At 47.8% G+C, this 13,909-nt stretch overlaps 1 protein-coding gene across 1 annotated transcript in view; it reads left to right on the top strand.

The window, feature by feature from the left end:
* The window catches only part of ZFP64 (ZFP64 zinc finger protein), a 74,025-nt gene extending 69,135 nt beyond the window's left edge, over positions 1-4,890 (top strand). Inside the window, exons 8-9 of the mRNA XM_052650636.1 lie at positions 1,071-1,322; positions 3,720-4,890. Coding sequence (XP_052506596.1) covers positions 1,071-1,322; positions 3,720-4,411 — 944 coding nt within the window. The 3' untranslated portion in view covers positions 4,412-4,890. The remainder of the gene's footprint in view (positions 1-1,070; positions 1,323-3,719) is intronic.
* Positions 4,891-13,909: the final 9,019 nt, after the last annotated feature.

Below are 13,909 nucleotides of genomic sequence, written 5' to 3'. Positions count from 1 at the left end.
TGAACCCAGGTCTCCAGCACTGTAGGCAAATTCTTTACCAGCTGAGCCACCAGGGAAGCGAGTTAAGTATAGGGTTTTATTTCAGTAATTTCTGTGGAACTCTGCAGGTACTGTTCCCATCTTGCAACCATCTGGTGTTGTCTGAGGAGTTGTGTGCTCATCTGGGCCTTTTTTTTTTCCTGAAAGCTTTAGGATGTCGTCATTCTTAGGCTTCGGACATTGTCCCACCCTGCCTCTAATTGAGCCATCTTAAGACCCATGTCTGAGGAATCCCCCGCAGTCCAGTGGTCAGAACCCAGCACTGCCTCTGCCGGGGGCCTGAGTTCAATCCCTTATCAAGAGACGACAATCCCCCAAGCCTCGCACAACCCAAAACAGCCTTTTAAAGACCCATATCTGGTTTTGGTGTTGAAAGAATGATTTTCTCTGAGTCCGGGTTCTTGGGTTGGGCATGCCTTCTGATTCTGGCTTTCCCTAAGCAGTGGGTTGTTGGGTAGGTCTTTGGATGTGACCTGTCTGGAGTAGTCGTGGGAGAAGGAAGAACGCAGTTTGGCGGTGATGCTCTGGGCGTGGGGTTCTCTGCTCTCCGGGAACCTCCACGCTCTTGGAGCCTTGGCGATGCTTCTCCAGCCTAAGCAGCCTCCCTTTCTAATGGCCCGGGAGAGCAGGCACCTCTACTGCTTGTGGTTTAGCACACGTAAGAGTCACCCTGACTGTTCTCCAGGTGGCTCATCAGCTAGAGAGCCAGAAAGCCACCTGCCCCCTCCGATCTTGACAGCTTCTAGGAAAGCTCTCATTTTCTCAAACAAGGTTTGGCCTGTGACTTCCTTTCAGCCTGATTTTATCTCTGCTCCTCGGGAGTCTGCAAAAGTTCTGAGCCACGAACGAGTCAGCACACCTTCTTGTTCCACGATGCTTGTCTGGACCTCAGTGTCTTCCTGTCTCCGGGCATTTGGTCCGAAGGGAAAGGCAGAGCCCGGGACTCAGACCGCCTTCTTGGTTGGATCTTTCTGCCGGCGTCCTGACAGACAAAAGCCCTGAAGCCGCGACTCTTGCTTGTGTGTTTGCAGGGGACAAGCCGCACAAGTGTGAGTTCTGCGACAAGTGCTTCAGCCGGAAGGACAACCTGGCTATGCACATGCGCTGCCACACCAGCGTGAAGCCCCACAAGTGCCACCTGTGCGACTACGCAGCCGTGGACAGCAGCAGCCTCAAGAAGCACCTGCGCATCCACTCGGACGAGCGGCCCTACAAGTGCCAGCTCTGCCCCTACGCCAGCCGCAACTCCAGCCAGCTCACCGTGCACCTGCGCTCCCACACGGGTAAGTCCCAGGCCTCTCTGCACCTCCGACCCCTCAGCACTCATTTAGTTAAAGCACAGGCAATGGAAATGACTCCAGGGTGTGAGTAAAGGAAATTGGAGCTTCTCTGTTGATATGAAGGGTGTGGTTTCTCCCACCGGGACAACAGCTTCTAGTAAAACACTGGAAGTCTGACAGCTGAGTTTTCTAACTTGCCTGCACAGAATACAGCTGGGGGCGATTATCCACTTCAACACACAAGAAGCAAAGGGTGCATCTCAATAAAAGGCTGATGAATAAACTAGGTGTTTGTCATTCAACATCAACTCTGATTGTGTGGCTTAATTCAGAAACATGTAGCCACGTGTAAAACGGCTGGCTAGTGGGAAGCTGGTATGTAGCACAAGGTGCTCAGCTGGTGCTCTGTGTTGGCCTGGAGGGGTGGGAAGAGCAGGGTGGGATGGAGGCTGAAGAGGGGGGATATATGTGTTCATACAGCTGATGCACTCTGTTGTACATGACATTGTGAAGCAACTATACGCCAATAAAAAAAGAAACATGTAGCAAAATTACCTGAAAGTAATCACAAACGTCTAGAAATTAGGCTTTGCAGAAAAGCTTTTCCCTCCCTGTGTGAGACCCTGTTGAAATAAGGAGATAGAACCAACCAACCCATCATGGTGCAGAAAAAGGGGGATTGGGAAGCCCATAAGGAGAGTCAGAAAATTAGAATTTCCAATGAATTCATGGCAAATGGCAAGCAGACCGGCATATACTGACTTCCAAAATTGAGTCAAGAAACCTGTGTCCCAGCAGACAAGTGGGAGGCAGCCAAAGAGCTGGGAGCTAATCTTTGCAGCTCGCATCTGACTGCCTTGGGTGTTCTGAACTTGGAACTGATATAGGCTGCAGAGGTCAGAGGAGCAGCTGAAGCCTCTTGGCATGATGGCCCAAACTGTCGAGTAACAGGTAAAACCCACCGAATGTCTCGTCCTTAAACCGATCTCCTCTTCCTAACTGTGAAGTGTCATCTGTGGACTGTGAGTCATCTGCAGGAAATAAGTGGTATGAATGTGCCAAGTCTAACAAAAATCCTGGCGATAACAGAGTACTTGCATAACTTACCAGAATTTTTCAGTTCTCATTGGTATCAACCTACTGGCAGGAATGTTGCATCCAAGAGCTCTGTTAGAAACGGTAGTCAGAACAGAGCAGTGTGAATTGGAACTGGGGTTGCTGGCTATAAGGTCTAACTTTTCAGAGAGCATGGAAAAAGCTGCAGAACTGACAATCAGAAGATAGAAGTCTGGTTTCCGACAAGGTCAGGAAGAAAAGAGAAGTGAGAAAATCAAGCGAAATAAAGCCATTTCTCAAGCAAGGAGAGGTAGTGTGGCAAAGAGAAAGGCATCCTTAAACCTCTCAAGCTGATGAACTAAACGTTGAAGCTACTACTCGTTTTAGAGAGTGATGCTAGATGAGTCAAAATCACAACCAACAGAATGCAGGAGAAGTTTGGGGAAAGGATGGTTGTGTAGGATATGTAGCAATCTCATCTTTGCCTGTAATCAACTGACAGGGATGTTTAAAGTTAACAGCCTGCAAAGAACTAAACTCCTAAGCCGTCCCTCCAGGAAGTACAGAGGAGGCTATGGCATTTCAAGGTTTGTCTTCTGCTCCTGCTGCCATATTCACGGGTTAATTTCATAAATAAAATTCAGTCTGTCAGTGTGAAACTGCAAAACTTTGATACAAGCCAGTTAACTGATGTAATAATACAACTTAAAGACAAAGTGAAAAGTAAAAAGTGTTAGTTGCTCAGTCGTGTCCAACTCTTTGCAACCCCATGGACTGTAACCCTGCCAGGCTCGTCTATCTATGGAATTCTCTTGGCAAGAATACTGGAGTGGGTTGCCATTCCCTTTTCCAGGGGATCTTCCCAACCCCAGGGGTCGAACCCAGGTCTCCCACGTTGCAGGCAGATTCTTTACTGTGTGAGCCACAGGGGAAGTCCAAACACCAAAGTGAGCATGTTTATAAATCTTGATTAGAAGCAGTTTTGTATCACATAACCACACATCTTCCTTCTGTGTCCAAATCTGGGATGTCAAGTGAGTTTAGATCTGAACCTGAAGTGTCATGGAGAGGGTGGATGTGGATGCCATGATGCTGTTTGGCCGTGGTCGAATAATGTGACCTCTCTGAGCCTCAGTTACCCCATCTGTTAAAGTGGGGGTAGTACTCACACGTGGGATTGCCCTGAGTTAATACACAGTGTTCCCAAGTGGTGGTGGTAGGAGGTGGCAAGGAACTGGAGTTTTAAAGACCTGGCTGTCTGCCACCAGCCATTCTGAACTCATGTTTGGGGGGAGTTCTGTGTTGCCTGCCTGCTCTAATGGAAGCGCACTTTCCCGTTGCCAGGGGACACCCCCTTCCAGTGCTGGCTCTGTAGCGCCAAGTTCAAAATCAGCTCGGACTTGAAAAGGCACATGATCGTGCACTCGGGGGAGAAGCCTTTCAAGTGCGAGTTCTGCGACGTGCGCTGCACCATGAAGGCGAACCTCAAGTCGCACATCCGCATCAAGCACACCTTCAAGTGCCTGCACTGCGCCTTCCAGGGCCGGGACCGGGCCGACCTGCTGGAGCACAGCCGGCTGCACCAGGCCGAGCACCCCGAGAAGTGCCCTGAGTGCAGCTACTCGTGTTCCAGCGCGGCCGCCCTGCGCGTGCACAGCCGCGTGCACTGCCCCGACAGGCCCTTTAAGTGCGACTTCTGCAGCTTCGACACCAAGCGGCCCAGCAGCCTAGCCAAGCACATCGACAAGGCGCACCGGGACGAGGCCCGAACGGAGAACCGGGCCCCGCCGGGCCGGGAAGGGCCGCCCGTGGCCAAGATCGTGACGCACAGGGCCTTCCGCTGCGAGACGTGCGGGGCGGCCTTCGTCAGGGACGACTCTCTGCGGTGCCACCGGAGGCAGCACAGCGACCACGCTGAGAACCAGAGCTCGGGCCTGGTCACCTTCCCGCCCGAGAGCGGCGCCCCCGGGCAGCTGGGCGCGCTGGTCTCCGTCGGGCAGCTCGAGGCGCCCCTGGAATCCAGCCAGTGCCTCTAGCTGCCCCAGAGAGGGTGGCCAGCCGGCCGCATCTCCGGACGCAACGCCGCTGCCCAGCCCTCAAGCCAGGCTGGACTCGCCCGCTCCGGGGACGCCTGCTTCCACCCTGAGGCCTGCAGATGCCACGGCTGCGGTCACCGTGGGGTGAGGGCAGGCGCCGAGGCAGCCCTGGGGAGACACCTCCCCCAACCTCACCCCTTGTATCTGTCTTCCCTCCAAACATCGTCTAAGCAGGTTTCCTCGGTTCCAAGATCGGAGGGTCCACTGAGCACTGCTCTATCCGATAGGGATAGTTCCTTCACGATGGATTCCAGTTCTAAAACTGATCCGCCCCTGATGGGATTATGAAACAGACGAATGAGACCACGTGGGAGACTACACTGATCCGTAGAGCAGGTTAAGGGGATGTCGGAGTATGTGGAGGGTCAGGTGGCCGGGAGAGTTCCACTTCTTAACCTGGGTGGTGGTTTCTAAGAGTATCCGCCTTATATGTTTTATGTGTTGTTTCTTTTATCTGTTGTCTTATAATAAAAAGGCAAGCTCGTCTGTAGAATGGTGTCAACGGGACACTCCATTTTTGTGGTCTACACAGTGTGGGGTTCTCCAGTGCCCTCCACCCGGTGGTAATTTCAGTGTAAACGCACCTAGGATTTCTGAGCGTCTTCGTGCCAAAGTGAAGCAAAATGCAGTTTGACCTGTAGGTGGCGCCAGAGATTAAGCTAACACTAGCTCAGCCAGTAACTGTTGTGAAGTTCAAGATTTGTGTATCTGTGTTCATAAAAAGAGAGCAGGGGCCCCGTGGGTCCTGGGCTTCGTTGTGGTACATGGCGATGCGTGGAAAAGCCTGGGACTAGTGTCTTTCATCATAGTAAGCACTTGGTGTTTGCTGAACCAACAAAAAGGGTAATCCCAAGCCTCTTGTAAATGGACGTTTAACTTGACTGAAACTTAAGAGGTCTTGGAATGCCAGCAGATATATAATTTGTCCAAAGTTTCTTTCTTCTTTTCTTCAGATACAGTCTTTGTTTAATACAGATTTTTGTGTGCTCTCATCAAACTAAATATCTGGGCCTTTGAAACACTGAATAGATCCATTGTTTTTTATAAACTAGGAACAGGGATGTGAAAACAAAATTTCAATAGATTGTAAAAGTGACTATTTCACTTATGAAATAAAGACACAGAGCTTATTTTAGAAGGTTACTTTGAACACATCTGATTCCATTTGGCTCAAGGCAAGCGATAACGACTGTTAAGAAGAGAAGACAGAAATGATGTCAGAGAGAATTAATCCTTTTTTGTTTTAGAGCTATCTTTGGTTGTTCCAAAGTGTTTCATTCCTGGTTGCTGGTGCATTGTACAGATTCTATTGTCACTTTTTGCTGTTTGTCATGAGTCTTATCTATGTCTCTGTTCTGGTAACAGAAGGGCTGTTGACGTTTCAAGTGGGAGCCCATAGATTGAAATCATATAAACGTTCCTTGTACTTCTGGTGTCATAGCTCTTCAGAGAAACAGGGACAATATCAGCCTCTTTAGAAGGCTTTTTTTTTTTCACAGCTGTATGGGCATCAAGGGTCTTGGATCCACACTGGTATCACCTAGCAAATTTGGATCCCCAGTAGAGTGGAGATTAGCAAAAAGCTTGGAACCAGATAGTAAGTATTTGAGGCTTTATGAAGCCGTAAGAGCTCTTCCGTAACTAAACTCTCTTCACAAAAGCAGCCAGACTGTCTGTGTTCCAACAAAACTTTTTGAAATGAGGATGAAACTTAAAATATACAGCTATCACCAAATGAAACTGGAAACAGCCACAGTAGTTAAGAGGCCCTGAATTGGTTTCTGCACCCAGCTCTGTTTTGCAAGGTGCACATGGATCTCAAAGGAGATGCTGGTTAATGAACGTTTGAAGTTTGGCGTTACACGGACCAGGGGCTGGTGAATTTTTTCAGTAAAGGGCCATACAGAAAATATCTTGGACTTTGCTAGCCTCGGTCTCTATTCAACTCTGTTCACCTCCGTAGCACAATCACTCAGCTCTGCCATTGTCATCGAAGCAGCTGAAGATAACAGGTAAGTGAATGGGTATAGCCATGTGCCAATAAAACTTTGTTTACAAAAAGCAGGCCATGATTTGGAGGGCTGTCTTTTGCTGATTCCTGACCTGGGGTGTTGAATGCAAGCAACAAGGTAATTGATATGTCAAAGCACAAGACAAACACAAAGAATGCCAGGTTTCCTGGGGTCCCTTTAGCCGGTACAGTTTCATGCAAGAGACAGGTTCAGTTCAGTCATTTGGTTGTGTCTGACTCTTCGCGACCCCATGGACTGCAGCATGCCAGGCTTTCCTGTTCATCACCAATTCCCTGAATCTGGTCAAACTCAAGTCAGTCAAGTCGGTGATGCCATCCAACCATCTCATCCTCTGTCGTATCCTTCTCCTGCCTTCAATCTTTCCCAGCATCAGGGTCTTTTCAAATGAGTCAGTTCTTTGCATCAGGTGGCCGAAGTATTGCAGCTTCAGCATCAGGCCTTCCAATGAATATTCAGGACTGATTTCCTTTAGGATGGACTGGTTTGATCTTGCAGAGATAGGTTAAATTCCAGGTTGTGTACATGTGTGCTAAGTTGCTTTAGTCATGTCCAGCTCTTTCTAACCCTATGGACTGTAGCCCACCAGGCTTCTCTGTCCATGGGATTCTCCAGGCAAGAATACTGGAGTGGGTTGCTGTTTCCTTCTCCAGGGGATCTTGCCAACCCAGGGATCAAGTTCTTTACCACTAGCACCACCTGGGAAGCCCAAGTTCCAGGTTATGAGTGAAAGTCGCTCAGTCGTAACCAACTCTATACAGTCCATGGAATTCTCCAGGCCAGAATACTGGAGTGGGTAGCCTTTTTCTTCTCCAGGGGATCTTCCAACCCAGGGATTGAACCCAGGTCTCCCTCTTTGCAGGCAGATTCTTCACCATCTGAGCCACCAGGGAAGCCCAAGAACACTGGCGTGGGCAGCCTATCCCTTCTCCAGTAGATCTTTCAAACCCAGGTGTCCCACATGGCAGGCAGATTCTTTGCCAGCTGAGTACCAGGGAGGTTGCTGCTGCTGCTGCTGAGTCGCTTCAGTTGTTTCCGACTCTGTGCGACTCCATAGACGGCAGCCCACCAGGCTCCCCTGTCCCTAGGATTCTCCAGGCAAGAACACTGGAGTGGGTTGCCATTTCCTTCTCCAATGCATGAAAGTGAAAATTGAAAGTGAAGTCACTGAGTCATGTCCAACTCTCAGCGACCCCATGGACTGCAGCCTACCAGGCTCCTCCGTCCATGGGAGTTTCCAGGCAAGAGTACTGGAGTGGGGTGCCATTGCCTTCCACCAGGGAGGTTAGGGACTGGGAAATGCTAAGTCCTTTGGATGTCTATTCAGTGTAGCTATAAAATGTCCAGTGAATTAAAAAATCAAGGAGATACCCTCTTGCTTTCCTCTGCTTAAGACTTCCTGCTGCCTTCTAAACAATGGAACATGAATTCATTTGTCCCTGTGTTTAATTTTTTAAAAAGAATGAGCCTCAATTCCTGCTGCGATGTTGATGTGAGTCCTTACTCTGAGCCAGGTACTGTGATAAGAACTTGACCTGTGTTGACTCATCTCCTTCTGTCAGTTGCTATCCAGAGCTGGAGCTAGGTTGAGACGAGGAAGGCGCTGGCCTAGGGCACTCAAAACTCAGCAATCACATGTTTTAAAGCAATCTAGTTTTTAAATTGGCAAACTGTGGCCTACAGGTCAGCTGCTTTGTTGGTTTTGTTTTTGTTGTTCTTTTAAGTTTTATTAGAAGTTAGCCTGGGAATTGAGGCAGGACTTGGTCCTGTCTTTAAGATTGTGATGTTTTTGTTCGTTGTGGATTTTCTGTGTTAAGTTTGGTTTTTAGAAAAATTGCATTAAAATACTTTCCTTGATCAGTGAGATTTTGGGCACCCCTTTCCGTTTGCACTGAAGGGGTGTGCCTCAACCACTTCACCCTCGTCCCTGCCTCTTGTCCAGATGCAGAAACTGAAGCATGAGGGTGACGGAACTTCTAGCACAGAGTTGGGTTTCAGCCTCAGGCAGAGTAGCTCCTGAGTCCACATTTTTAACCAGAGAACTGGGCTGGCTCTCCAATTTTAAACTTTATATTTTGTTAGAGTAATAATCTGAGCTGAGTGGGACGATGACAGACTCATCTGAAAGGAGCCTTCTTTTGTTAAAAGGCGTTGGGGTTGAGGAGGAAAGGGGTCCAAACGGCCCTGCTCTGGCATTGCTGTGTGGCCAGCATCCGGCCAGAGTTTGCACCTCGGATTCTCAGTTTGCTTGTCTGTTCATGGAGCACTCAGCCGCTTCAGTCGTGTCCAGCTATTTGCAACCCCATTGACTGTAGCCCACCAGGCTCCTCTGTCCACCGGATTCCCCAGGCAAGGATACTGGAGTGGGTAGCCATTCCTTTCTCCAGGGGGTCTTCCCAACCCAGGGATCAAACCCTAGTCTTCTGTGGTGCAGAGTCTTGACCCACTAAGCCACCCAGGAAGCCTTTTGCTTATCTGTAAAATGGGCCATTTCAGGCATTTGGCTTAATGGTAATGTCAACAGGTTCAAAACAGCAAAGCAAAAATCGGCTCACCTGTGTCTTTTTCTCATTTATTTTGTCGGAGCTGGGGCATGGGGATAACCAAGAACTAGTACTGTGACCTTATGACTTTGGGCATCATGGTTTCTGTCTTCCTTCCCACCCCACCCCATATCTGCAACACGTGGTCCAAAACGGTGGCCCCTGAAGCTGCAGCCAGGGTAGGAGGAGGCCTCCCCTTAGCACTGCAGAAGGTTGCACATAAGCTTCTGTTTCCATCCCCTACTACCTGGCTGGTCACACGCCATGGCCGTTCAAAGGGTGCTAGGAAATCATGGCTCTAGAGTAGCTCTCCCGAGTTAAACCTGGAAGGAGATGCTGGGCCACGTGTATCCTCTGCCCCTGAGCAGTCATGCAGCGTTCTCGTGAAGGCTGGAGGTGACTTTGCTACGAGACACCTCGCACTGGCCTTGCACACCCAAGGTATTCCACTCAGGAATGTCTGTTTTATCAGGCCCTCACTGGGGCTCCCTCTGCTGCTCTTTGTGATATAGGCCCATGGTGTCCTTCCAAGGTTTTCTGTCACTCCGGTCTGGTGGGTCCAACTGGCTCCGGGCTGAAGTATGTGGGAAGCTCCTGGGTAATTGGAATCTGCCTCTGCAGGGAGGCCGTGGGCATTGGTACCTTCTAAGGTTGTGCACGTGATCCTAACATACAGCCAGGTGGGAACAGCTGCCCCAGTGAAGAAGCAGGGCTGTCTTCATGGATGTTTGCCACCTATATGGTCCCGGCGGGCCCCACACTCGGGTACCCGCTCTGCTGACGCTGTTCTATAATTCTTAGTCTTTGAACCAGGGGTCCTGAGTTTGCATTTAAGCCCAAATTACATAGCCAGTCCTGTGAGGAAAGGGAAGATGCCTAGGAAGGGAGCCAGTGTACGTTACTGGTACAGAAAAGGTCTCAACCTTTGTGACCAATACTCCTATCTGGAGTCGGGCGGCCAGGGCTCCAGATAGGAGGGGAAAAACACCATGAATCATGATGGTCTAGAATTTCCCCACACAATTCCATTCAGCTGTTACAATGAATGCCATTTGCATTTGTTGTTACGAACAAAGCTGATTTTCGGAGAAGTTAAACCTGCTCAGTGCAGCTGGTACAGGAAAGGCAAGCCCACGTGTGCCAGACTCCTGGTCTTGTGAGTTATTTGCAGCTTAGGAGGGGCTGTCGTCCACTGGCAGAAGTGGGGGAACTGGGGAGGGAGCCACTTGAGTTCTAAGTGTCGAGGCCGGAAAAGGACATGATCTTTTGCAAGAACGGTGAGGTCTGTAGTTGGCTTGGAAAGTATTTTGAATATGGGCATTATTGGATAATTGGAAAATGTCCCTAGGCTATGTGTCCACGTGCTTCGGGTAAGTATTTCAGGAATGACTGATGTTACATTCCCCCAGCTCAGGCAGGTTACAAAATGGTTGAGCAAATTTTGCTTTGATACTGATCTTGATGATAACTACACTTGAACTCCCAGCAGTGTGTCAGGCCCCCAGAGCCCACGCTCAGCCACTCTCAGAGGCCACTTAGATAGGATCTCATTTATGTCTCACACCTTGAGACGCTTCTGTTTTAATAGAGAAGAAAATGAAGGTAAAGAATCCAAGTCCAGCACATGGTCAGAATTAGAACCTGTATCCGTGTCCTCTGAGTGGAACTCCTTCTATTACCTAACACCACCTGCTCGAGAGACCTAATGCCAGTTTTCTTCATTGCTTTTGGAGTCATGAGTCCCTTTGTCAGTCCAGCCAAGTCTATGAATCCTCTCTCTGAATCATGTTTAAGAAAATAAAGCAAAATATATAAGCTTGCAGAAGAAAACTATTGAAATCATTATCAAAATATTTCTTGGTTTAAGTGCATTGAATTAGCATTATATTAAAGGTTGTAGCAGCCCACCTCTAGCATAACTATCATTTATAGTCAGCCTTGGGCTTTCCACGTCCACAATTCCTCCGTGGATTCAACCAACTGAAAGGTTGGTTAATAATAATAATTTATTATTGAAAAAAATCTGTGTGGACCACTTATGTGGCCCAGTGCATTTCAAACCTACGTTGTTCAAAGGTCAATCAACCGCAATCCTATTTTGAAGGAGAGATGCTCATAAATGGTATTTCAAGATAGTTACAGCAACCGGGATGTTATATGAAACTTGGAAGATAGGAAGCATGTGAGTGTAGTTGTGTCCCACCTTTTGGCGCCTCCGCAGACTGTCGCCCGCCAGGCTCCTCTGTCCATGAGATTGCCCAGGCAGGAATACTGGAGTGGGTTGCCATTTCCTCCTCCAGGGGATCTTCCTGGCCCAGGATTGAACCCACATCTCCTACACTGCAGGCAGATTCTTTACCACTGAGACACCAGCGATATGAAAATTACTGGTCTCTTTTGTTGACCCAGTCACTGGTCCTGTCAATGCTTCTGTGTTCTCGTACCTACATCCCAAACTGACAGGCGCTCAATTTCAGTTAGAGATGAGTGAAATAAGATTCATCTTCTTTCCCATGCAAAACTCTGGACCTTAAAAATTCTACCCATGGTCCCTTGGTTAAGACCTCTGTGCTAATGGAATTTCTGGGGTCTGATTTTCTGGGTAAAACTGGAACTTGCAGTTATTTCTATCATTATTAGGTCTAGTAGCATCCGTGCTTAAACATTTACCCCTGCTTCACCCCACCCCAAAGAAAACTGTGCGTTAGAAGGGATTCATCAAACAGGGCTCTTTGTAGTAGTGCCTATGTGCAGCCCTTTTCCAACAAGCTCTCCTTAAGATGGCTCAATCCTCACCTATTAGTTTGAGGGACGTTGGCTTATAGAAAACAGACACTGTATGTTCATCAAGCAATTCTGGAAATTCCCAAGTGCTCTCTTGCTGTACCACCTGTTTCTTGCAAGGTCACAGCAGACTGGCTTCAGCCTAACCCGGAAGGCTTTTGACCCAAGGCTGGGAGCATAACCCATGAGTAACAACAGCGGATGATTCTAGTATTCAGCCCAGGGTCGTCTGTACTCACTCATCTTAGGCATCCTAGGAGGAAAAGGATTATCTCAGCTGTATTGGTGGTCACTTGTCCATCTGCAACAATCTACCTTCACTTTTTTTTTTTGTAGTTTTGATAAATGATCCCTTTGGATTTAAAAGAAATTCATGTCCTGTGTGCAATTCTTTCCAAATGCATAGACATCTCTGGATTTGGAGAGGAACTGGTTATCTCCGTCTCTTTGTCGGTTGTCCATTTGTCCCTTGTTGCAAGAAGACGTTTCTAACAGCAAGACCTGAGGGAGTCAATGGTGCAGATGTCATTTGGAAATGTTTTGTCTTTAAAAGAAAAATCTTTATTCCAGATACTCACTTCTCTCCTGACTCCAGCCTCGTCTCCAGCCCAGAGGCTGGCAGGCTTTTTCTGTAAAGCTGGTAGGAAATATTTTAGGTTTTGCAGGCTGCACAGTCTCGCAACTGCTCAGCTCTGGCCTGAAAACACAAACGCAGCCAGGGACGGTACTTAAAGAAATGGGTGTTGTTGTTTTGTCCCCGGAACGCTTTACAGACGCCAAAATTTGGATTGCATGCAATTGCACATCACAAAAGATTTTTAAATTTTTCAACCATTTAAAAATCTAAAAACTGCTCTCAGCTCGTGGGTTGTACAAAAGCAGCTCATGGGTTACTGTGAGAAACACTGGGCAAAGTACATAGGGATCTCTCACTGTAACCTTTACGACTATACGTGGATCTTCAATGATCTCAGTACAAATTTTAATTCAAAAACCTAACAGGTAGTTGGCTGGATTTAGCAGCCACTACCCCAGGCTGTGGTTTACCACCCCTGCCAGTGAGAGCAGCTTATGAAAATATGATGCATAATTTGAACCTGCTCTCCTATTTCTGAGATTGTTTTTGACATGAATGGAATGCTTGAGTAGGATTTTTTTCTGACATGGGTTGTCCCCAAATATTGGTTTTATATTACAGTTCAAATACAAAAGCCTTAGCTGTTAGCTGTTAGAATTAAAGATTCTAGTGTGGTTTGAGTATGTTGATAAGAAGTAAATTTACATTTGTGAAATGTTCACTTAATTAAAAAGCTCACCGTAAAGTCCTGCAGTCCTAAAATGTTTTCTTTTAAAATAATAATCTATACATATTTTTTCTAATCAAGCAATACCAGGGGATGTACAGTGAAAAGTCTCTTTCCCATCACAGCCCCTCATTTTCCCTTTCAATAGGCAGTCACCATTAGCTGTGTCTATAAATTCTTTGGTTTAAAAATTTGTCTTCAGGAGTTTCCTGTTGGTCCAATCATTAGGACTTCATGCTTTCACTGCTGGGGGCCCGGGTTCAATCCCTGGTTGTGGAACTAAGATCCTAAAAGCTGCAGGAAGTGGCAATAAATAAATGATGCACCATGGCTGTCTTTTGGCTGCAAAAATCATGATTATAGCAGCTACCCGGGCCAGATGCGCTCCGAGCCTCTCAAAGGTCTTGACCGCCTGCAGCAACTCTCCGTCGCAGGTGATGCTGGCCCCATGTTCCACACTGAACTCTTGCAGGCAGAGTGAGTGGACATCAGCGGGTCATGGTGTCTGTGTGATTTTATGAAATGAAACCTGATGCCGAGTGGCTGTTGGTACAGGGCTTGAATGAGACATTTGAAAGATGAGCAATTTTCTGGTATTGAAAGTGTTCTGTTCTTAAGAACTGTCACTGGGGTTCTCTTAGTACAAAAGCAATATGTGGTCACTGGAGGAAATGGAGAAAAGCAAAACAAAAATTAGCCTGTACTGCCAGGAGCTGCTAGAAACTAAAAGAAGCAAGGAGGAATGTTCCCCTCGAGCCTCCAGGGAGCATGGCTCCA

The sequence above is a fragment of the Budorcas taxicolor genome, chromosome 13 (assembly GCF_023091745.1).
Source record: "Budorcas taxicolor isolate Tak-1 chromosome 13, Takin1.1, whole genome shotgun sequence".
Lineage (NCBI taxonomy): Eukaryota > Metazoa > Chordata > Mammalia > Artiodactyla > Bovidae > Budorcas > Budorcas taxicolor.
The sequence above is the reverse complement of the archived record's forward strand: the minus strand, read 5'-3'. Positions and strand labels throughout refer to the sequence as shown.